We start from the raw sequence: 26,478 nt of genomic DNA on the forward strand, positions 1-26,478 counted from the left end.
TCAGTCAGTTAAGCTCAGGTCATGATCTCAGTTTTGCGGGTTTGAGCCCTGCCTCTTCGGGCGCTGCCCTGGCATTGTGGAGACTGCCTGGGCTTCTCTCACTCTCTGCCTCTCCCTCTCTGCCTCTCCCCAACTCGCATTGTTTGTCTCTCTCGAAATAAATAAACTTTATTTATTATTTTTTTGAGAGAGAGAGAGCACGAGCAGGGGAGGGGCAGAAAGAGAGAGAGAGAGGGCGGGAGAGAGAGTCCGAAGCAGGCTCCACCCTGTCAGCACACAGCCAGACACTGGGCTTGATCCCCAAACCATGAGATCATGACCAGAGCTGACAAGAGTCGGACACTCAACTGACTGAGCCACCCAGGTGTCCCATTTATTTTTTTTTCTACTTTTTTTCAAAATAAATAAACTTTAAAAAAAAATACATGACAGTCTCCTCCTTAAAAAAAAAAAAAAATTACCAAATTTAAGAGCTGTATGATGTGGAAGAATAAAGAGTGAAACTCAAAACTTCACAGGGCAGATATGAAATCTCCCACAGTACTTAGGGACACGGAGCTAGAGACCTGCTTGTGTCTCAATCAAAAGCTGGGGGGGGGCGGGGCACAGCCAAGAAGCAGAGACACTATCAAGAGAGACTGGGTCAACTAAAACTGAAACTGAGATGAACTCATTACATTTTTTGAAGTAATCAGCTTCTTATCCTACCTGGCTAACAGAGGAAAGCAAGAACTTTCTGTGAGAGAAAATAAAATCATCTTCAATCTTAGTAATTCTGAAACACAAAACGTATAGGGTACAATAACTATGAGACAAGCAAAAAGCTAGGGAAATGTGACCAATAAATAAGAGAGCAAAAACAGACAAGAGGAGCTGACTCAGAGATAATTCAGATAATTCAAACAAGGAGTTTGAAATAATTATTACAAATATAAGAAAATCAAGAAAAAGATGGACAAATGGATGAAGAAGAAAAACAATTTCAACACAGAGTTGGAATCTTAAAAAAAAAAAAAAAGAAGAAGAATCTAGAACGAAGATATACAATACCTGAAAATAGGAATTCTTTGGACAGGTTTAATAGCAGACTAGACAGAACAAAAGACAGATTTGGTGCAATGAAGAACAGGTCAACATAAAGTATCGAAATGGAAGCAGAGAGAGAAAAAAGAAGGGGAAAACACAACAAAGCATGAGACATATGGAACATAGTTAAATGGTCTAACATATGTATCACTGTAATTCCAGAAAGAAGAGAGAATACAGAACACAAGAAATATTTGAAGACATAATGGCCAAAAATATTCCAAAACTGTTGAAAACATTAACCCACAGATTCAGGAAGCTCGGCAAACTTCAAACAGGATAAAATAAAATAATCACAGTCTAAATGCTGAAAACAAAGACACAGAAAAATCTTAAAATCAGCCAGAGAGGAAAAGACACATTACCTTAAAGGAACAATAAAATTGATCGCTGACTTTGCAATACAAACTACGGAAGCCAAAAATAATGCAATGACATTCTCAGATTGACACAAGAAAAAAAAGAAAAGATGCAAGAAAGATGTTTCCAAACAAGCAAAACCTGGAAGGATTAATTGCCAGCAGGTCCACACTACAAACAATACTAAAAGTACTTGTTTAGACTATAGAAAAGTAATTCCAGATGAAACACTGAACTGTAGGAACAAAGATAACAGAAAGGGTAAATAGGCGACTGTATATAAAATATGTTAACACTTTAAAAACTGTTGAATATTTAAACTCCCCTAAGTTTCTTTCCTTGCTCAGGATGTGGTAAAGTATAAATTTAAGGTAGACTAGAAAAGTCAAGGATGTAGATGGCAGTCCCTAGGAAACTACTAAAATAATATTATAAAAAGTATTAGTAAAGAGCTAATAGAGGCTAAAATATAATACCAAATTAATAGAAAGTAAGGAGGGTATGGAAGACTAAAAGAACAAACAAAAATGAAAGAGAAAATAAATACCAAGATGGTAACAAAGCTGCAAACACCAGTTATCACAGTAAATAAAAATGACCTGAATACTACAAATATGAGATCTGTCAAGTTAGATTGCATAACAATAAGAAAGCAAGGAAGGAGGGAGGGAGGGAGGGAGGGAGGGAGGGAGGAAGGGAGGAAGGAAGGATAGAAGGGAGGAAGGAAGGAAGGGAGGAGGGAGAGAGGAAGGAAGGAAGGAAGGAAGGAAGGAAGGAAGGAAGGAGAGAGGGAGGGAGGAAGGAAGGAAGGGAAAAAGGAAGGAAGGAAGGAAGGAAGGAAGGAAGGAAGGAAGGAAGGAAGGAAGGAAGGAAGAAAGAATTACATTACATACATTTAAGAGACACACTTTAAATATAAGGACACAGTTAAGCTGAAAGTCAAATGATGCATAAAGATACATCACTCAAATATTAACCCAAAGAAATCTGTTGTGATTATTTATTAGTATCAAATAAAACTGAATTTAAAGCAAAATTTATTACATGATATAAAGAGGGATGTTACATAATGATAAAAGAGTAAATTCAACAGAAAAATTTATAATCCCAAACATACCTATTAACATGGCTTCAAAATGCATAAAGCAAAACTGGGAAAAACTAAAAATCAGACAAATCTACATCCATAGCTGGAGATTTTAAAACTCTTCTCTCAGTGATCAAATAAGCAGACAAAAATATCAATGAGGATATGGAAGACTTGAATAACAAGATTAACTAAGTTAATCTAAATGGCTTATGTAGAACACTACACCCAACAACAGTGGACCATATCCTGGACCATAAGACACTTCTCCACAAATTTCAAAGAATTGATATAATGCAGAGTGTGTTCTCTCACCACAATAGAATTAAACTCGTGAACAAGAAAGAAAGATACGTTTGGGCATTGGGCAACCTTCTTCTGAGTAACCTAGGGGCCTGAAAATGAAAAGATATTTTGAGCTGAACAGTATTGAAAGTTCACTATATCAAAATTTTTAGGATGCAGAATAATTTATACCTTTAAATGCATATGTTGGAAAAAGAGCAAGGTTGAGAAATCAATGCTGTAAGCTTCCATCTAGAAAAATAACAGCATATTATTCCTAAACAAAGTAGAAGGAGCAGAAATTAATGAAATAAAAAGTGCAATAAAGAAAATCAACAGTGCCAAAAGTTCGTTCTATGAGAAGATTAATAAAATTGATAAACTCCAAGGCAAACTGTTCATCAGACAACAAGAGACAGAGAATACAAATTACTGTTATGCTACACTATCAGGATCAAAAAGGAGGACGTTAGTATAGATGCTATGAGCATTAAGAAGAAAGCAAAAGGATATTAGGAATAACTTTATGCCAATAAATGTGGCAACCTAGGTGAAATGGAAAATTTTCTTGAAAACCACTAAGTAATATGACTTAAGAAAAAAATGTAATCTGTGTATAGTTCTGTATCTATTACAAAATTTATAATAATCTGAAATTACTTTTCTTTTATCACCTATCTTCCTCAGCAGAGTGCACGCTCCATGAGAGCAGGGACCTCATCATCAGTCTTGTTGGCCACTGAATCTCCAATCCCTGAATCACTGGGATGCCTAACACATTGCAGGTGAATATGAAATGCTTGCTGAATGAAGAAAATCAGTATCCACTCCTTGCCACGAACCAGGCTGAGACAAGTGATGAATATAGCAGTTCACAGGAGATTCAAATAATCTCACTTTCTCGAGTAGTCTAAACCCTAATTTTGATAAAAGGTATATGACCAGAAAGCTATATCCTTAGACCACATTAAATTAGTGGATTGCATATCACTTGCACCACATTACATTTTAATGTTGTTGGAATTCACTATTAAATAAAAATATTGAGGATATTGTTTACATAGCTTTCACTATGGCCTACTGAGAGTCTTATGTGAGAAATTATTTATTGCTAGGGATAGCACAGTTTCTTCTGAAGAAGTAGCATATGATTCTTTTTCCATGCTACTACTAAAATGCCTATTGGCTTGGAGGTCAGTCATACCAAGCACGTTGATCCTGATTACTGGCATATTTGATTTTCTAGTTCCTTGGTGCTAATTTTCTAAACACATTTTATCATGTCATTGTTTTTTTAAGACTCAAACTTGATAAATTAATGTTAAGATATAAATGCTAAAATAACATTAAAATAGAAATGTTAACATATAGATGTTAAAAGAATGAAACTATCCATTTTAGCTGCAGGTGATGTATCAGTTGTTTTAGGGTAAGTGTGTCACAGTACCAAACAACTGCAAATCCAGCAGCTGGCAATGCCTATTCATGCCACATTTCTACGTTGGTTGGCTCAGCTTTGCTCCACATTGTTCTCTTTCTGGGACTCAGCCTGGAGGAGTAGTTTTCTCCAGAAAATGACCAAGGAAAACTACACATGGCACAATCACAACCGGGCTTTTAAAGCTTCTGCTGATAATGAGCATCGACCAAGAAATACACCCAAACCTGGTGTCACAGGTGGGATGTGTCACCTTCCTAAGAAGAGGGATAGTGTATTTCTAACAAAAATACAACACAAATGATATTCTCCACTAAGGAAAGCTGTGATTAATACCAAATAGTAACAATACCAAACAGAAACAATAATGATAGCTGCCTCTCATTACTAAGCAACTACTAGGAATAGGCATTGCACTAGACACTTCAAGCATATTATTTCTAATTATGAAAACTCTTTAAGGTAGAGTGGATTATCTCAAGTTTACTGATCAGGACACTGAAGCATGGAAATATTAAGTCATGCTCATTAGAAGTGGGAGAGTGGGAACTTTACCCAATTCTGCTCGATTCCAAACATGAGCCCTCTTTTCTGTATCACCCTGCCTACCCTTTGGTGTGCGTTAAAAACAATTTTTTTTAGTCCTTTTTCATTACTTTCTGGTTTTTTGTTTTGTTTTTTAGTAAAAGGGAGTTGGGTTAAACAGGAAAAATTATGACAAATAAAAGCAGGAATAATTGCTTATTTATATTAAGAATGAAGTTTGTATTCTATATACAACAGAAACAGGTATTGCTATACTCCTCGAAAGAATGGTGTTTGTCACAAGATATATTTGATCAATATTATTAGACTGCAGGCTAATATTTTTAAAAGAACTCATATGGCAATACTGAATGTGCCCATAAAAATGCACCAAAGAAGAAGTTTCATGTTGTGGAAAACATCATCGTTTAACTAGCAAGAGGATAAATGAACATGAACAATGTTAGTCCTTACACAAAGAAATCTATAAGCAATGACTAATAGTGTAAAACTATCTCTAAAGATAGAGAAATAAAATGGATAGAGGTGAGTAAGCTACTTAAAGAAGACTTTATGAAAGAAAGAAATCTTAATGATGAAACCAGATATTCACATCTTAAGAGAATTCTGGTGACTACATTCGAGTAACTGTATGAAGTTACATCCACTATTGTTGACTTTTTTCTATTTTAGTACTGAAATATTTATTGGAAAAAAGTAAATAATTTGCATTCTTCATTATTATATTGAAAAGATGCAAACTTCTTAGTCAAGCTTCCAAAGCAATAGATTTTTGTTCAAGGCTGCTTTATTATTAGCAATTTTATTTGTCACCTGATTGCAAGCTCGTTCTGAAAGAGGCAAGTACTTGATTATAAAGTGAGTGACGAAGTCTTTATATAACAAAGACAGTTCATTTTTTTTGCCTCTGCACTGAGATGTTCAACAAAGTCAAGAATAAAGGAAATATTCTTGAATTCATTATTTCTAGCTAAAGAGAATCTACTTTCCATCAAAGAAGAAATTGAGCTCAAGTCAAGTTCTTTCTATTTAGCTGTCATTTTTCCTTCCTTGTGATATAACTGCTGTGATTCTTTCTGTGAGACACACAAGTAATTAAATTAGAATTCATGGTGCTTTGCATCTCTAGGGATATTTCTTAAATTATCACTGATAAAATAATTCACAGACAAAGCAGGACAGCAGCAGAAGAAAACGAGTGCCAAATCACTGTGTCAATTTGATCTGTAGAGGGGGGGAAACCCTCTCTTCATCTCAAACTACTTACTTGTATATAATCCTTTTTATAACAGGAAAGTTAGAAAAATAAATAACCCAAAATTCTAACCATCTTCTTCCAGTCCTTTTACTAGTCTCATACTTTTTTCCAAAAAAAAACACAAAAAACAAAACAAACAAACAAACAAAAAAAAACCCAGAGAGAGAGAGAGAGAGAGACAGACAGAGAGACAAAGAGAGAATCATGTTAATTTTATACTGTTTTTTAAATTTTGATTGGATAGCATAATACATGTTACTATCAAATATTTTTTTTAAAAACCACCATTTTCTTCTGGGTATATACCAAAAGGAATTGAAAGCAAGGGAGTCAGATATTTGTACACCAATGTGCATAGCAGCGTTATTCACAACGGCCAAAAAGGTGGAAACAACACAGAAGTCATCGACGGATGAATGGTTAAACACCAAATGGTGTCTACATAAAATGGAGTATTATTCAGCCTTAAAAAAGGAAATTGTGACATGTTACAACATGGATGGACCACTGAGAATGTTACGCTAAGTGAAATAAGCCAGTTGCAAAAAAGACAACTACCATATGACTCCACCTATAGGAAATACCTGCTCAAATTAATAGAGATAGAACATAAAATGGTGGTTATCAGGGGCTGGGAGGAGAGGAAAATGGGAAGTTGTCTAATGGGTATAGAGTTTGAGTTTTGTAAGATGAGAAGAGTCGTGGATGGATAGTGATGATAGTTGCACAACAGTGTGATTGTAATTTATGCCACTGAACTGTACACTTAAAAATGGTTAAAATGGTAAGTTTTATGTTATGTATATTTTTACCACTGAACTCCATCCCCACAATTTTGAATGAATGATATTCCATCATATGGGGAGGTTATCCTTTGCTTAACATTTTCCCTACTGTTGGACATTTAGGTTCCTTCCAATTTTTTGTTGCCATAAAATTCAGTGTAGTGAACATTGTTGTAAACACAACTTTATTTCCATATCTGCTGTTTCTTTAGGATTAAGAAAAGGACATAACTGGATTAAGGAACATGAACTATTTCAAGGCTCTTGATACATAATGCCAAACTGCTTTCCAGAAAGGGCTTACCAATTCACTTTCTTAAAAGGAGTGTAGGAGAGAGACCTTCCCATTGCATTCATGCCAAAATAAAGTATTCTCACCTCTTTTCATCTTTGCCAATGGGTAAAAAGAAACCATAGTTTAGGATTGTAATGGGCACTTATTTGATTGCTCTGGAGAATGAACAGTTTTCATATGTTTATGGCCAATCTAAACTTATCCTTCCAATAACTGCCAATTCTCTCAAATTATAATGTAAAACCCATATCCTAAGAAGGTCGGGAAGATGGGAAGAGATACGTTAGGAAAGCTCTGAAGGGCAGGTTAGGGTGGGGTCAGGGATTTGAACTTAACCTTTGAGGATATGAAGAACAGTAAAGATTTAGGAGGAAGGGAATGACGGCAAAATATGGGGAAAACCTAAATCTCTAATAAGAAGAACATAAGCATATTATCAATTGTGGTTTTCTATTCAATAAAGTGGATTCACTAAGCAGAATCTCTAGGGGCAAAGAACTCCATCCACATTGTTGAAAAACTCCCCAAATGATTATGATGTTCAGCCAGGCTTGGAAACAATTACTTAAATTCACTAAGTGAAATCACCCCTACTCTTCCATATTCTCCCTCCTTTTGAGCAAAATGCCTGGCAAACATCTAGTTTTCTCACTCATCCCTCTGAGTTACATAAAGCAAGCCATAGTTGCCCTCCTTAGGTGCTCAATACTCATCAGCTGCCAATTAGGAAACCCCACAGTGACATACTGAGTATTACCACTCTTGGATTCTGACTTGGTCAGGCCATAACACAGGTTCATGCAATCTATCGTTTGCTGAGAGTGGCATTAAACCAAGGTCAAGGCATGCAACCAATTAATAAGGCTGCTTGTTTACAAAGCAACTGTGGGCACACCGTGCATTTTATCCGGGTCTCCAAGGCATCCTGGAACTGTTGGTCCCTCAGGAGCCAACTACATCTGGATATCAGTGAGCTGAGTGTCATGCTGAGTTACTACAAACTTTTCAGGCTCTGTGTTCTAAAAATAAAAATCATCTAAAATTTGGAAACTCACCTAATATACACAATAAAGGACTGAATAAAAATGATGTCAGTGGAATGATGGTAAGATAAAACTCTGGGGGGTATAGACGATAGTGGAAATAGAGATAACACACAGAAAGATATCTTGAAGCCAAGGAAAAGAAAAAAGGGCGAATCTGGAAAATGGAAAATAGGCATTAGTCTTTATTTGTGTGTTGACTGGTTGTTACATAACTCTCCCAAAGTAAAGCCAACCCCATTAATAATGTAAAAACTAAGTAGTTATTAGGCACACATTACTGTTTGAATAGCACTGCCACTGACGTAAAAGAAAATTAGTTGATAAGGTAAGGCTGTCTGTTCTTTCACAAGTTACTATGGAGAAATGAACACATTAATGCTAAAAACAGGCTTAATGATTTTAATTTCCTGGGTATGGATCTTTTTTTGGCTTTACAAGAGGAAAGACATGATTACACTAATACGGTATGGGCACCTGATTTCCTTTCAAAGTTGTGAAATGACTTCATATTTCCCCTTAAGAATGAGAATACCATCATGTCTAAAACCAAATACGATTTCAAACAAGCATTGTCTACTCCTATTCTGCGTGACCCCACAACGGCTGTGGTGCGTGACATTCAAATAAAGCCCCTGTAAAAGGTATACAGACTCTGTAACTTTTCCCTCATCAGCTAAATGTTCAGCCAGATCCACAAAGAAGAGAAAGAAAACTTTTAGGGATATTTCAGGAAAAGGGAAATTTAATCTAGTTTGTGTTCATGTCAGTATATGAAGAAACACAAAATATCGTCACATATTATATACTAAAGATAGAACACAAAATGCCTACTACATTCCAGGACTTTAACATATGTTGCTTCACTCAATTCTCACCAGAGTATTTATTCCTCCTAAAATGATAAGTCTAAGCCAGTTGTAGTTGTAACAATCCCATCCTCCTTGCCAGTGACTTGGGTTGACGATGAAATACCAGAAGCATAAAGAAATGTAAGGAAAGTCTGGGGTAGGTTTTTATGAGTGTGTTTTCCCAGTTCTAAGAAAAAGAGACAGAAAAAGATGGCCTCCTTTCCTCTCCAGACCTTGGTGAGGCTACATTGGATTGATGCCTGGAATGGCCACAGCCACTTTACCATCCTAAAAGCCAGCCTGAGGGCAGAGCCACCCACAGCAGTAATGAGGGAACAGACCTGGGCTGACACTGTTAGGCTGCCGACTCAACCTACTCCAGACCCAGCCCTGTTTCTGGACTTCATGTTTTAGAAAACATATTTTCTTACTGTTGAAGCTCAGTGGAGTAAGGTATTTTGCTACTTATAAGACTCTAAGAGTATTCTAATTCCCCCTAGGTAAGTAGTAGTATTTTTTTCAAGTAAGAAAATGGAATTTTCTTAAGGTTCTCTTGCCTAAGATCACAGTTTCCAAGTATTGACTCAACATTTATTTCACATCAGTTTCCCAAAGGTCCTCTTCAACAGAATAGTATAGATGTTTCTGGAAATGTCTGTTCCTGGAAATTCTAGGAAAGAGAGCCATTAGGATGTAGTAAAAAGAACACTGAATCTGAAAAATTAGATTTGAAATTTTATTAATAACAGGACATCAAACATTGTAAAATGCGAGGAAAAATGTCAGCTTTGCCTTCTTCTACAAGGTACTTGTAAGTCTGCAACAGTGAACAGCATATACGAAAACCTTGTGTCAACTCTAAAGTTAAGGGATAATTATTTCTACTATTGAACAAATACTACGTGTAACAAAATGTTCTAAGTAAGCCACTCTGCATGTGAATTCAGCATCACTTTTTCATGGTTATTTCTTTGTTAGATTAGGTTAACAAAGGAATCATGGAGATAACCTTTCCAATGGATTTTCCATGGTTCTCCAAGTCACAGTCCATAGTATTTCCTTGGGTCATTCCAGTTAAGTCATCATTTCAGAAACTGTGGCCTTTTTTTAGGATGTGAGTCTAGGCTTTTAGGTCACAGTTTTTCCTACACTGAAAGCTTGGTATGTGCCCAGCACCACTCTCTCATCTTGTGCTATATCTTCTAACAGCCCCAAACATCTAACCAGCTCCTGTGACAGACACCATCACCGCTTTCTCTAACTTATATTTAACCTTATATTGAACAGCTATGATAAAAAGCTGCAACCTCTTAATGACTAAAAGCTAAACTCAGTTCAATTATGTTAAGGTCAAAAGGGCATTTTTCATGCCTTAACTGGGATTAAAGAAATTTAAGTATAAAAAAAATAGCATGGTTTTGGCCATCCACAAGAGCTTCAATGGACAAAAATAACTAAGGAAGTGACAATGAAAAACATCAAATGTCAGAGAACTACTCTTTTTTTATACTTAAATCAGCAGGATGTGTTCATTCAAACCACTCGGCCCCTGTCCCAGATAAGATTTAACAGCCAAAGTATGTTCTAACAGAAGAAAAAATATATATATTCTAACAACATATCGCAACTCAGCAAACTTAAAAAAAAATCTAAACCATAAACTTTTTTCTTACTTCCTGTCTTTGCATTCCAAACCCCCAAGTAAAGCTCTCAGAAAATAGACTTGCCTAGACGTAAAATGGTGCCTTGCTACAATGCCCGTAGCAGATACAGTGCTCAGAGAAAGGCAAGACTTTCTCCCTCTGATATGGAGAACATCGAACTCATTAAAGATGGTAAAATGGGGAACTGCAAGAAACAGCTGGATGAGCCACTGAAATCACAACTGCTTGGGGCTCTTGTAGTACTGAGTTAAAAGTTCTTCTCCTTAAATTTTCTGTGGTCAGTACATCACTGTCTCTGTAAGCCAAAAGAAAATGACTCAGGACATGGAAAATGTCCATGGAAAGAGGCCTGAGGGACTAACTACCTGCCATGACATCCCACTCCTTACCTCAACACCAGCATTTGACAAGTAAAAACCCAGAGAGGATGATGGCTCAGAAAAAGTCAGTTGAAATATCCCTTTGGGACCCATGACTCAGGACATACATAATTCTGACTAAATCTGGCAGGATGTCTAATAACCTCAGGGACACCTTCTTGTGTCAGCTGCTTGACAATGTGCTTTTCACTTCTCAGCTCTAACAGAAAGGGAGGTTCGGACCATGCCAACCCACCAACACAAATGAGTGTGTTTGCAGCACTGTGGGAGTTGGATCAAAACATTAAGAAATACCAAAGAAGCTTTACAAGTGTGAGGGCGTGAAAAAACACCTATTTAAAAAGGGTGGGGGAACTTCTTAGCAACTCTTAGGACTAATGGCAAATGGGTATATGGATATACACGACAGTAATGGCAGGTTAAGGATAGGTAATCTATGGTGAAAGTGACATTCTTTCAATACTAAATAAGTCTGTGAGTGACACTCACAAGATCAACTCCTAGGGATCCTCCCATTAAAAGGCTTTGAGCTCTAACAGCCTTCCTTCCCTGTTCTTACTAGAAAATTAACGGACAGCTTAAAATGAAACCATAAAAATTCTGACATCTTCAATTTCACCTGAAGACCTTGAACACAAAGCTCTTTTGAGATAAAGTTAATAGTCCTCAGCTAAATGGAGCCAGAATCTGGAACTATAGAAAGTTAAAACAAAAACACAACCAGAAAAAAAAAAAACAAAAAAACAAAAAAAACAAAAAACCCGCTCTCTGTTCCTTTAACTGAACTTTATGTCACCTTGAAAGTTCTTGGTAGTCTAAACTGTTTGATTTTCAAATGGGGAAACGCTTTTATTTCTGTGCATGATACACACTAACTTCACAGAAGATGTTTTCTATTTGAATTCACTGACCATGAAAATTAGGCTTTTAAAGATTAGATTTTATTAACACTACTGTATCAAAGATTCATACCGGCACAATGCTTCCAAATATCAGATTCTAATTGCTCTACAAGTAAGAATTATTTTAAAGTGTACATCTTCTGGTAACAGTAAGGCTGCATAGGTACACTCCTCTTTTGTAACAGCAGGAAAAAAAAAAAAAAACTTGGGTTAAAAGAAACTGTAAAACTCTCTGGATTATACTAAAAATTTATAATACAAAATTAAAAGTCCAAACCAAAACTTTCCATAAGGATCTAGGAAATCATTGTCCCCAACTTTTCCTCCTTGGTTATAACCCATTATCTCCGTTTCAGTCCCTGGTTAAACTGCTAAAGTGATAGAAGATTTTGTAAAGTTAAGATTTCTGTTTTACAACTTAAAATGTTGTATGGCTATCATTGTGGAGCTCCTGATTTAAGTCAACCCCCTTTTATCTATCTATCTATCTATCTATCTATCTATCTATCTATCTATCTATCTAGATATATAAATAGAATTCTATATTAATAATTCGAGCGGGGCTTGAACTCACGAACCGTGAGATCATGACCTGAGCCAAAGTTGGACACTCAACCGACTGAGCCACCCAGGCACCCCAAGAAATTAAAGGTTTTAAATATTCTTGCAGCTACATGTGACTAACGCCCTTCTTCTCCTTCACCCCCACTGGTATCCATTACACTGAGCTGGGAAGTTATGATGTGCATTCATGCATCTATACTTTTATTAGATGTGTATAATTGTTTTTAAAGCTTCCATAAATGATACTGTCATCCATGTATCATTCTGCCATTTGTTCATTTTGCTCAACTTTTTTTTTTTTTTGCTCATTTTTTTTTTTTTTTTGCATGTCCTAAGTTTATACAGAGAAACTTCAAGAATTTCTCTAGAGTGTATAACTAGAGATAGATCTGCTGTATCCAGGGTAGGCTAGCTGTCAACTTTCCTTGATAATACCAAAATCTCTAAGTGGTCATAAAAATTTCTACCACAACCAGGAGAGACTCCCATTCTTCTAACATCCTTGACAACCCTTGATATTGTCACACTTAACTATTTCTTTATAAACCTAGTAATTTCTAATGGTGTACTAGACATTTTGGATGATATGTTGTACAGTTTGGATTCTGTTACATTCCTCTTAAGAATATTCAGTCTTGTTATAACAGGCAAATAAATTCTTGGTAGTTTACCTTGATCAAGTGGAAGCTTCGTTTTAGGTTTTATTAGGGTGGCTCTGTCTTGGATTTGCTCTTAATTTTTAGTGCACTTCCTTAGTCTTGAGATGCAGTTTTTTTATTGCTAAGGCTTGGCCTTTTTGAAGTTTCAGTGGAAAGCTTGGACTGTTTATGAAGCCCCTCTAACTTCAGGTTCAAAATCCAAAGTCTATCTCTATTGCATTAGGCAGCTGCTGAAATTTCTGTTCAGCTCTTTAAGACTTCTAGCAGGAGGGGCCTGGGTGGCTCTGGTGGTTAAGCATCCGACTTCAGCTAAATGTCCAACTTCAGTTCAGGTCATGATCTCACGGTTCACGAGTTCGAGCCCCGCGTTGGGCTCTGTGCTGACAGCTCGGGGCCTGGAGTCTGCCTCAGATTCTGTGTCTCCCTCTCTCTCTGCCCCTCCCCAACTCTGTCTCTCTCTCTCTCTCTCTCTCTCTCTCTCTCAAAAATAAATAAACATTAAAAAAATTTAAAAAAAAAAAAACGACTTCTAGCTGCTATTTTCCACATGGCCTTCTTTGAGTTTTACCTCACACATGCACGTGTCAGGGACCAGCTGAGAATGGAACTGAAGTTTGTATAAAGATTTTGGGGCTTTCTCTCTGTGGCATTTAAGGGGTATCTCACTCAATCTCCAGGCACTCTGGCAGCCTCAAACTGACTCCTCTGGCCATTAAGAGTGTGATCTTCTTCTTGAGTTCTATCTGTCCTGGGCCCTGCAGATCAGGGAATGCCCCCAAGGGAAAAAATCATTTAAATATGGATCTTACCCAATGTGGGACCCTTTATCCAAGAATCAAAACCTCTCCAGTTTCTGACTCCTTTTAGTCACTCTCCAGTACTTTCAAACTTTTTTCCTTCTTAAGTATTTTCCAATGTTTATAATTGTTATTGGCAAGAGTACCAGTGCAACAGAACCCACTCTGCCATTTCCAGAAGCCAAAGCCTTGCTGAGCAGAAGCAAATTTCAATGCACTCTCATTTCCCAATCTTTTCTTTTTATGATTAATGGTATTTTCAAGCTTCATTTAAGAAATTCTTTCCTATCCCAATGTCATCAATCCGGCTTGTATATTTTATTCTAAAAGTATTTTTCTAAAGTATTTAAAAATATTTTGGTCTTTAATTTACTTGGATTCCATTTCTTGTGCATGACTTAAAGTAGAAATCCAATTTTATTTTATTTTTACAAGCAGATGAACGAGTGTTCCCTGCACCATTCTTGAAGGGTCCACCATTTCCACTCTGGTTCATGAAGTTTGCTGTCATAATCTAGGCTCGTACATATCTTAGCTTGTTCCGGGCTCTCTCTTTTGTTTCAGTGTTTGTCCACGTCTACACTCATACTGCAATATCTTAATTATTACATCTTTATAGTAGGTCTTGCTAGCTGGTAGAGCAAGTCTTTCCACTTTGTTCTCCAATATTGCTTTGCTTATTCTTGGCCCTTTATTTTTTCAAATAAATTTTAGAATCAATTTGCCAAATCGCAGTAAAGCCCTGCTCGGGAGGGTTAACATCTTTAAAATATCAATTCTTCACACCCACAAATTTTGTACATTTTTCCATTCATTGTAGTATTCTTTCATGTCTTTCTATAAACTTTTATAAATTTTCCACAAAATGATGCTTATTATACTGCATATTAAAATATCTTCATAAAATTATATTTTCTCAAATTATCTTCTCATCCAGTTTACCCCAATTTATTCTACCATATTAAATGAATTTCATCAAAAGTCTTCACTGAAGCTATAAATTCTAAGCTTTACTTCATAATATACAATCTAAAGGATAACACCCTCATTTGCAAACCATTTTTTTCATGTCATGGATTTATCAAGTAATTACTTTATCCTATATACTTACCAAGAAGCTCCATAGTCTCTACTTTCAGTGTCCAGGAAATTAGAGTCCAAAAACATATCTTTGTAGATTCGGCCCACTAGGCAATACATATCTGAAGCAACTTGCCCTTCACTTTGCACCAGGGGAATCATAATATCAAGAGCTTTTGCTCTGTCTCCAGGGAGATTTCTCCTACGGTAGGGAAAGAAAACATCACTGTTTCAATACAGATTATAGGAGCAATGCAGGGTAATTACATTTTTAAAATTCTATTTGATGTATTGGTTCACAATAGTGAAGTTTGGCAGGATAAAAGCAACAAGGAGATTTTGAGAGTCACCTGTAAACCTCTGTCCTAAGTCTTTTTGTCTTTTTCATCCTATCACACGTCTACTGGGTCTAACATGGGTCACTTCTGTGCTGCTTTCCGGATCCTGGCGATGGATTTGCACTTACTTATCCAGAGTCCCTCTAATTTCGTAGAACATACATTCATGATCCACAGGTTCAAGCGTGTGGAGTGAGATTAGGAATGGTCTGTGCCCTTAAAAGGGCCAGTCAAGTAATCCAAACACAGCCCAAACCCTGACTCTAGGTTTCAATGGCTTTTGCTCCAAAACACTGTGCAAACTCATTCACAGACAACACCAACAAACTGACTTTAACCCAAGAGTTGCCTGATGTCTTTGTATCACCAGTTGATCATCTAAGGAAGATGTTTATGTAGCTTATTTCAAAATAGCAAGTGTATGGGGCATCTGGGGAACTCAGTCACTTAAGCCTCCGACTCTCCATTTTGGCTTAAGTCATGATCTCACAGTTCGTGAGATCAAGCCTTGCATGGCGCTCTGTGCTGACAGTGTGAAGTCTGCTTGGGATTCTGCTCTGTCTCTCTGCCCCTCCCCCACTTGTGTGCATACACGCTCTCTCTCTCACTCTGTCTCCCAAAATAAATAAGTAAACATTAAAAAAATAAAATAGCAAGTATGTGTAGACTGTTCTCAAAAACCAGATAAAAATCCTCTTAAAAATTATTCTTGGACCTTGAAAACATTATGCTAAGTAAAAGAAGCTAGTTACAAAAGATTACAAATAATATAATTCCATTTACATGAAATGTTCAGAATAGGCAAATCTGGAGACTAAAAGTAGATCAGTGATTGCCTAGGTCTGGGAGATTTTCAGGGGGAAAGGGAGAGTGACTGTTAATGGGTAGGGGGTTTCTTTGGAGGGACATAAAAAGTCATAAAATTTATTGTGTTGATGGTCATACAATTCTGTTACTATATTAAAAACCACTGAATTGTACACCTGAAAGAGGTCAATTGTATGATACATGAATTATCTTTCAATAAAGCTGCTATAAAAAAGTTATTTCTATTCTCCATTATGACTTTAAATAGATCTGTCTATGAATTTCTTTTTTTTTTTACTTTGTTCTAAATACCTTGAGTTTATAATAACACTTCAAAAAATATGCTGATCAATTCATTATATTGTATTTTAGGAAAGGCAAAATTAAAACACAAATGAAGAAAAATATAAGAGGCTCTTATGGACTCCCATTTTTTCATTTAAAAATAGAACATATTCCATTCCATCTTTCAAAAAAGATTCATTTGAGAGCCAGCTGGAGCTGGTAATCTCTGGAGGTCTCATCTCACTCTGTCAAAGCCAAAGAAATAGATGTTTAATAAATGGGGAAATGAAATCTACTTTCATTCCACATTTACTGATAAAGTTAGCAAGTTCTACAGTTTGGGCAGATAAAGAAAGAAAGGAACTATCTGTGGCTGAATAGCATGCAGACATTTTTCTCTGTAGACAGAGGCAGGAGAACCCAGTGATGAAGAACACAGACATCAGAATCACTAGATCTCGGTTTGAGCCTCAGTTTTATGCTTGTTAACTATGGGCCATTCAACTCTTCCCAGCTTCAGTTTCCTCATCTATAAAATAAGCCTTAAGTGACACATGACAAGTGCTCTGGAGATGTAATGTCCCTCCTTTTTCTTTTTCTCATTCTCTTCAGTTGTATTAACCACATGTATATGCAACTTGCTATCATGGAAGAGAACAGCACAACTAACAGGCTTTGGACAGTTCAGTGCTTTGGGCTTCTCCGTGGCCACAGCATGGATGGCCTCCCTGGTAACTGTAGAAAGTGGCACTGAGGTGTGTGCCACGATGTGGACAGAAGGGACAGAGGCAGGACTGGAAGTAGGAGTGTTCACGCTGTGTTAGCGGACTCATGAATACATGTCCTAAAATGTGGTCAATGGAGTTTTGATAATAATTGTGTTCAAAGCAGTGAAAACGAAAATATTCTTTGGTTAGCAATATGTTCACCTAGACATAAATGCCCTTACCCTAACCTAGTAAATTCTTTTTTCAATATATGAAATTTATTGTCAAATTGGTTTCCATACAACACCCAGTGCTCATCCCAAAAGGTGCCCTCCTCAATACCCATCACCCACCCTCCCCTCCCTCCCACCCCCCATCAACCCTCAGTTTGTTCTCAGTTTTTAACAGTCTCTTATGCTTTGGCTCTCTCCCACTCTAACCTCTTTTTTTTTTTTCCCCTTCCCCTCCCCCATGGGTTTCTGTTAAGTCTCTCAGGATCCACATAAGAGTGAAACCATATGGTATCTGTCTTTCTCTGTATGGCTTATTTCACTTAGCATCACACTCTCCAGTTCCATCCACGTTGCTACAAAGGGCCAGATTTCATTCTTTCTCATTGCCACGTAGTACTCCATTGTGTATATAAACCACAATTTCTTTATCCATTCATCAGTTGATGGACATTTAGGCTCTTTCCATCATTTGGCTATTGTTGAGAGTGCCGCTATAAACATTGGGGTACAAGTGCCCCTATGTACCAGTACTCCTGTATCCCTTGGGTAAATTCCTAGCAGTGCTATTGCTGGGTCATAGGGTACTAACCTAGTAAATTTTTAAGTGAATAACCATTTGGTGTTGAGGATATCTACCTAAGAATAATAACATCATGTTCATGCAATTGAAAAAGATTCTGACCAAGTATAAATAGCAAATACAAACTCTGACAGAGAAGAAAAAGAATGTTAAGAATTTACATATACAAACTGTGAGGGACAAAAAAATTAAAAATCAAAATGTATATGCTTCTTATACTTCATACGGTTGAAGTAGAAATATTAATATTACATTCTAATAGGGAGTGGCTGCAATGCTGTGGCGAAAACATACCCTAGAAAGAATACGCAGGTTATAAAACAGGATGTTAGCACTTTGTGGACAGAAAGGTTTTTTTCTTACCTATTCAGTGCAAATGCATAATGAAACTTCACATGGTGATGGGAAGCCAAATCAAAGGTTGGCAGCTTTTCTAACGTCTCTACCAGCTTCACAATAGAATCATAGTCCTTTAAACAAGAGGAGAGTAACACAGAATTAAACTATTAGGAGAAAGTTCTGACAATGAAATGTTTTTTGACAATCAGATATGTGAATCCGAGAAGGGTGTTAAAAAGAAAACTAAAATCCAGAGGAATCTGGAATCAAGAACCAAAAAGAATCTAGAACCATAAAGAAACTTTTTTTTCTTAAATAAGAAATTTGATTATATAGATAAAAACATTAAAATACAGTTACCACATCTGACTCCCCCCCCAAACAATAAATCATCTAGAATGACAATACTATACTGTCTAACTATGGATGGCTTACTTCTCCATGGAGCCAGATTCCTGGTATACAGTGTCTCATCAATTACTTTCAAAGAAATAATTTTTTTTTTTTTAGAAATAATTTTCAAAACATCCAGGACATGGAGCAACTGACTGAGCTTCTGTCACATGTAACAAGATGATATTGTGTCAAGCTATCCTAGTCTTGGGACCCTAAGTACCACACCTCTACATGTATGTGAATCTCTGTTGTCTTCATGAAGCTTTACTTGGGCCTGAAAGCCTAGGAATAAGAAACCAGAAGTCACTTGCATTTTACTATAAAAATCTACTAGCAAATCCCCAACTCAGAGAGGATTTCATTCTATGTACCATATTAAAAAATTGTAAGATATATCAATAACACTAAATGGTATGTTGGTGTGTTTTACATGATATATTTTAAAGGTTATTTTAATAATTAATCAGTTACATATGTCTTGCTTCCAGCTAGTCAGATCTAGCACCGTTAATTTTAAGCCACATGATTTCAAGGAGTAAGAGATATCACCAGAAAGCCCCCCACATTTCTGCTTTTGCTAAAACAAAGTTATCACAATATTGGCTGATGGGTGTGTCTGAATAGATCGTCCACAGATTAGCTATGCACGCAAACTTTTCTTTTTGTTCTTCTGGAGGAAAAAGACCTTTATCATACAAGTACCTCATTACACATCCCACAGATAGGAAGCTCAAAGGAGTTTTTTTTACTTATCATAGATTCTCAGGATGGAAGCTTAGAAAAGTCAACAAAAAATTACATGTAGTGACATGAATAACCTCTCAGCTCACTGAAATACGATGTTAACTCTCCCTTATTCCTCCAACAGGCTACATGATGAAGATTTTACTTTAAGCATCTTCTCACCTGGATATCTCTGTAGGAAAGTAACAGGTTTATGACAATATCTGCTGTCAAGACTTCAATATTATCTACTCGCTGCCGAATTCTTGCCAATTCAGCTGCCAATTCTTTACCAGTGTATAAATTACGAGCTTTCCTGATATCATTGAGTATAGATTCCCGGAAATACTGGCTGGTGGGAAAACACACAGTTCAAAGAGTTAATACTAGAAAGGATTTCAATTAAAAGCAATGATTGTATAAGGAAACAAAATTTGCAGCACTGGTAGCTTTTAGTTCACAAGGTGCGCGGAATGAACACCTCAGAGATTGCGCATTATTAAGAAATTTGGGAGTCCTTTATTCCTTTTAGCTTTGCTTCAGAAAAAATTAGGTAAAGATACTGCATTTTAACGAACTTTCCAAGAACCTGACATGTACCTCTAGAAATGCCAAAACGTTTTCATTTTACTGTTTGGAATAGGAATTGTTCCAAATAAGTCAGGCGTGCCTAGGATTTGGTCATAATATGGCGTTTACTTTCTGACTCAGCATCATCATTTATTAACATAAGTGATTGTTCTTAACTAAAACATAATAATGCTGCCAGCAATTTTGGCAGAGTTCTTGCTCTTATACGAAAAGTTCCCGGGACGTTTATTCTGATACTGTTTCTATACTTACTTTGAATATATATCTCTACCATTACTATAATGTAGTTAGCAGTCTTTTTTTCTTCCTTTCTGATCTCAAGTTGTTCTGTGAATAAAGTGAACTATGTGGCATCTATTTTTGTCTACTTGGAGGATACCATACTTTTATGTTCCTGGTTCTTGGCTGTGTGCCATGTCTAAGAAACCTCTGATAAGATGCACAGCACTCCATTATCATCATCAGGTGGCATTATTCCACCTTACCTGGAACTTGCTTGTGCCACCTTCAGAAGTTGAATGAAACGGTCCACAAGAGGTAAGCAAATGGGTCCAAGAAGCAGCTCGAAGTTCGGTTGCATGAGCTCTGTCAACCCCTTCATGAAGCTGCTATCGCAGCAGTAGACTTTATTATGTGGAGTGATCATGTAAGGAACGAATGTGTAGTTCCCAGTGCACATCTGTGGAAAGAGGAGAGGCCGGGAGGTGGTGAGGTGGCCTGGAGACCCCACATTCATGAAATCCCAAGTGCAGTGAGTCATTTTCAACAGTAATCCTGAATATGAAGCGAAATAGCAAACCTCATTTCTTATTTATGACCTATGAAAATGGAAATTCCCTCCAATTTCTTTAATTGCTTACTTTAAATAATTAGGGCTTACAGATGATGCAAAAAAAAAAAAAAACACCTCATAAAAAAACAGTATGGCACAGCTTCCATCAATCAGTTAAATATTTATTCACCATGTCTCACGGCTAAGGCATTTGTGATATATGCTGCAGGAAAAATAGAGTAGTTTAAAACACAGCCTTCAGCCTCTGGGGAGCTTAAAATTTAATCACAGAGACATAGTGTAAATACACGACAAGAATAAGAACTAACGTTAAGGGCTGCCCACCTGACAGGCTAGGCTGTTGAGTGATGTCAGAACAAAGCTGCTCCCTCCAGTCTGCTCGGTCACAGTCATGGCTCCGTTAGCCTCTCTGTTACTACAACTAGAGACCCAGAAGTTTTCCTTGACACTTCCATTTCCTTCACCACCCATATCCTATCAAAGTCCAGTCTACTCTGCCTCCAGAATGGATCTCATATTTGTCCATTTCCCTCCATCTTCTCTGCCTGCATAGCAGGCCATGCGACCAACATACCTGGCCTGAGCCATTGTCACTGGCTTTTAGGTAGTCTCCCTGCTTTCACTCTCGTCCTCCAATCTATTGTCTACCCAGCCATCAAAGTGATCTTTTAACAACCTGTATCAGATCACTTCCCTCACTTCGAAAGGCAGTGGGATGAGGATAAGGCATGTCCTTGTGGCCTACAGGGGCCTGATGATACAAATCCTGCTTCTCTCTCTGGCCTCAGCCCATGCCACTCTCCACTCACTCATCCTGACCTTCTATTGATTCCCAATGATGTCAAGTGAGGGAACACTAGCACGAACAAAAGTAGAGCTAAAGGAGAAAGAAGAAATTGGACTGGACACCCCTCAGTAAGCAAGTCTGACCAGATCTTAGAGCTCAGAGAAGGGAGAGAATGCAGAGCTAAGGGTTTTAAACTGTATGTGCTGGGCAGTGGGAATCATGGACAGATTCAGGGCAAGAAAGAAAACATAATCACAGTCTTAAATGGGGCTACCTAAAAAGAGTGGTATCATTAACAACAACATCAATCAGACTGAATTATTTATGAATATATTATAGTCAGGGGTACTTGTTATAGATCAGGTAATAAATCACAAACAGAACCTGACTTCCAGGTAATATGTGACAGGAACTTCAAGAGTTTGGTATCTGATTTGGGGTGGGAAGGGTGAAATGTTCACTATTAGGAAGGCTATGATTTCAGGGGAGCTGAACCCCTAAAGTGAGAATGTCCAGAAGATAGTTGGAAATACATGATTGGAATGTCCAAGAGTTTCCAACAAAAGTACAGACCTGGGAAGTATTTGGTGTGCTTGAATCTAAGGCAACATGAGAGACCTCTAAGAGAAAAGCCACAGACAGAGAAAAAGAAAAAGGCAGAGAAAAGAGAAGTAGAATGAGCTATGTGGGAAACCCCATCACCGTTCTAGGGAGCACAGAGAGCCCAGATTGCCAGATCCTAGCCATTTCAGTATTACGGGGAACAACACATCACTTCTCTTACCCTTACAACTAAACAAACGAGAGCAAACAATGACTCACCACTTGCACATGCCAAGGGAGATCATACACGCTCCCAACAACCCACTGAAGAAGGTGCTATCATCCCTGTTTTATAGGAGGATTCAGATTAGGCTTGTGGAGGTCATGCAGCTGGTCTGTGATGTGTTTGGGACTCTAGCCTAGAGACTTCTCTGGAGGTTATGCCATAATCGTTAGAGGGTTCTGCATCCTCCTGAGTGGCCCCTGAATGCTGATGCACCAACGCTTTGCCTCAGGTCACTTTCATGGAACCCTGAATGAGCCAAGCCATAGCTTCACAGCAAACAGACAAGAAGTGACAAATGCTCTTCCAGCCAGACTGAATTATTTATGAACATATTCTTTGAGGCACCTGTTGTATGTCTGGTAGTGTTGAGCTGAAACAGGACCTGACTTCCACTTAAAGTACAGAAGAACTTCCAGAGGTTGAGATTTGATTTTTAAATTAAGTACATTAAATTGTTCCTTTCTTAAGTTCTCCTTCATGGAACAATAATTTGGAAGACTAGTCAGGAAGAAGAAAAATAAACATATCCTGTTTCTAAAATGTTTCTGAGTGGCACAGTAGGTTAAGCATCTGACTTCGGCTCAGGTCATGATCTCATGATCTGTGGGTTCGAGCCCCACGTCGGGCTTTGTGCTGAAAGCTCAGAGCCCGGAGCCTGCTTTGGAATCTGCGTCTCCCTATCTCTCTGCCCCTCCCTTGCTCATGCTTTGTCTCAAAAATAAATAAAACATTAAAAAAATTTTTTTAATGTTTCTGAGATCCTATACCATATCCACCAACATAATCCTTTTCACCAGATCCACTGCCTAAGCAGAAAAGAAAGGCAAGTGTACCAAGAGGTTGCTCCCCAAGGTTTCTAGAGCTGTAACTATGAGTGGGTTATAAAAAAGCAACAGAATCAAATATTCCTGTTTTAGATAAGTTCTATAACTCGAAATTTAAAAAGAAAATGCTCTGAATCTTCCAAGTCAAAAAGTAGAATAGATGAAAAGCCAGTAAGCCAGGAAAACACTATTAGCATTTCAAAATATTCTGCTGCTGCTGCACCAAGTTCTGTATCCTCAGAAGCCTTAATGCCACGTGTATTTGTGTACAAGACATGAAACAGCATACAGGACTATTTAAATACTGGTCACTGGGGAATAAAGCGTCTGCGTAAAATAATCCTGGGAGAGGACGACTCTCAGACATCTGGGTGTGCATCACCACTGCAGGGGTGAAGAAAGTAAAATGAGAGTCTTGCAAACAGCAGAGAAAAATGTATTCCTGCAACTGTCTTCTTCAAACCCCGTGGAATAAGGCTTCAGAATCCTTGTTGAAAATAACCAGCATGCCAAGGTTTTCCTAAGCTCCTGCCCTCACTGCACTTTCTGGAGTCTCTTCCCTATGTTTCTAAGGCAATAAATACATATTTTTTTCATTCCCCCTTGTTGGTGTCCAAACAAAGTGGAGGGTGAGAAGCTGCAGGAGGCACATAGATGCCACCAGGCCTGAACTAAGACACAGCGCAGTGAGCCTGCAGTGGGGGCAAAGTGTGAGGTTTGGTTGTAACACTGTTTCTTTTTTTTTTTTTTTTAATTTTTTTTCAACGTTTTATTTATTTTTGGGACAGAGACAGAGCATGAACGGGGGAGGGGCAGAGAGAGAGGGAGACACAGAATCAGAAACAGGCTCCAGGCTGTGAGCCATCAGCCCAGAGCCTGACGCGGGGCTCGAACTCCCGGACCGCGAGATCGTGACCTGGCTGAAGTCGGACGCTTAACCGACTGCGCCACCCAGGCGCCCCAACACTGTTTCTTTAAAAGATACCAACCAACTGCAGAGAAAAGCACTTTTTTTTTTCTAAATGATGAAAACTAATAATATGGGAATATTTTTTTCCCCGGGGTTGGCTCACTTAAAACTTAGAAACGTTATCGTTGCAATTTCTGTTTACAGATTGCTATTTCACCCAGAGTTTCAAATAACTGATAATCCAAAGCAAATTAAAAAAGAAAACACTATGTGATCAAGAACAGACATCTCAGGCACAACAACTGCTTTATTAATAAGGTACCAATTCAGGGGCGCCTGGGTGGCGCAGTCGGTTAAGCGTCCGACTTCAGCCAGGTCACGATCTCGCGGTCCGTGAGTTCGAGCCCCGCGTCAGGCTCTGGGCTGATGGCTCGGAGCCTGGAGCTTGTTTCCGATTCTGTGTCTCCCTCTCTCTCTGCCCCTCCCCCGTTCATGCTCTGTCTCTCTCTGTCCCAAAAATAAATAAACGTTGAAGAAAAAAAATTTAAAAAAAAAAAGGTACCAATTCTAAAATATTCAGACAGGCTTCTTGAAAAAGAAAGACCACATTTCCTTAAAATTCAAAGCACTAAGGCATGATCATAAAATGACAACAGCAATCTCTCTGGCCCGTGCCTGTGCTCAGGGCTATAAAAACCTGCAGTTCAAAATCTAGTCCTATTCTATTATCTTCACTTAAAAAAAACCATGCTGATTCTGTTTTTCAATTTTTAAAAGCTGCATAAAGGTGAACCGAAGCATTCAAACATATCGAAATATATGCTCAAAATACTCAACTTTTGATAAGGACACCCAGTAGCTGAAACCCCGCTGCTTACTCAGGTCAACAGGTGACCAGATCATAACGTGCACTATTCCAGTCACCTTGCAAGCCTGCTTTTCCACATGTCTGACCCATCAGTGGGCGTGGTTAGCAATTTCCTACCATTTAGGTCTCTGTAAGTGCTACCTGCTCTGAAAGACCTCTCTGACCACTTGATACACGGCCACCCATTCTTCACATCGCCTTGCATTAATTTTCTTTCCTTTCTTTCTTTTCTTAAAATTCTTAAGCTTATTTGTTTTATTTTGAGAGAGACAGAGACAGCATGAGTTGGGGAGGGGCACAGAGAGAGGAATGCAGAGAATCTCAAGCAGGCTCCATGCTGCCAGCATAGAGCCTGATGCGGGGCTCAAACCCACGAAGTTGAAAGATGATGATCTGAGTGGAAACCGAAAGTCGGACGTTTAACCGACTGAGCCACCCAGGCGCCCCTCCCTGCGTTAATTTTCTAATTTGTGTCTTTGCTTATTTGTGTCCTGACCTTCTCCCCCAGCTAGACTCTGGCACTTGTCATTTGCTGTCTCACGGAGCAGTTATGAATCTGCTTGCTTCCACTTTCAGTCTCCACAGTGAATCCCTGTGGCACGAGGCTCAAAGCCTGGCACACAATACATGATCAATATTTGTTTAATAAAACTGCTATGCTAAACAGATGCCTGAAGCAATAATTGCTCATTTCCTGTCCAGATGTGAAGAATAAAAGTGCATAATGACATTATGTTGCAATGAGTCTCTGACTTGGTGCAATCTTAACAGTAAGTTTTAAACTTTCAGATGGAAGGACAAACTACCAATTGTACTTTTAATCTTATCATCTTAAATCACGTGCAGATCTTTATGTAGGGTATTATTTCCAATCTAATTTATAGAGATACATTCTTTAAGGTTTTTAAATGCTGGCTTATTTTCTAAATGAAAAATACAACCACTAGCCCAACAAGGCTGATTCCCTAATATATATAAATTTTCTTCATGCACTTTTAAAATCTGAAATTTACTTTTATCATTTTTTAACTCTTGTTTTGTTTGTTTTTTTAAATTTTTTTTTTCAACGTTTATTTATTTTTGGGACAGAGAGAGACAGAGCATGAACGGGGGAGGGGCAGAGAGAGAGGGAGACACAGAATCGGAAACAGGCTCCAGGCTCTGAGCCATCAGCCCAGAGCCCAACGCGGGGCTCGAACTCACGGACCGCGAGATCGTGACCTGGCTGAAGTCGGACGCTTAACCGACTGCGCCACCCAGGCGCCCCTGTTTGTTTGTTTTTTTAACATTTATTTATTTTTGAGACAGAGAGAGAGAATGAACGGAGGAGGGTCAGAGAGAGAGGGAGACACAGAATCCGAAACAGGCTCCAGGCTCTGAGCTGTCAG

General features: G+C 38.0%; 1 protein-coding gene across 3 annotated transcripts in view; it reads right to left on the bottom strand.

Moving 5' to 3' along the window:
• The window catches only part of MAP3K5 (mitogen-activated protein kinase kinase kinase 5), a 207,747-nt gene that overhangs the window by 100,446 nt on the left and 80,823 nt on the right, over positions 1–26,478 (bottom strand). For all 3 annotated transcript variants that reach the window (XM_030316420.1, XM_030316419.1, XM_030316421.1), the window contains exons 4-7: positions 20,565–20,758; positions 19,672–19,840; positions 18,394–18,500; positions 15,112–15,282 (exon numbers count right to left, since the gene is read on the bottom strand). In XM_030316420.1, the coding sequence (XP_030172280.1) occupies positions 15,112–15,282; positions 18,394–18,500; positions 19,672–19,840; positions 20,565–20,758 (641 nt within the window). The remainder of the gene's footprint in view (positions 1–15,111; positions 15,283–18,393; positions 18,501–19,671; positions 19,841–20,564; positions 20,759–26,478) is intronic.

This window comes from Lynx canadensis, chromosome B2 (assembly GCF_007474595.2).
Source record: "Lynx canadensis isolate LIC74 chromosome B2, mLynCan4.pri.v2, whole genome shotgun sequence".
NCBI classification, from domain to species: domain Eukaryota; kingdom Metazoa; phylum Chordata; class Mammalia; order Carnivora; family Felidae; genus Lynx; species Lynx canadensis.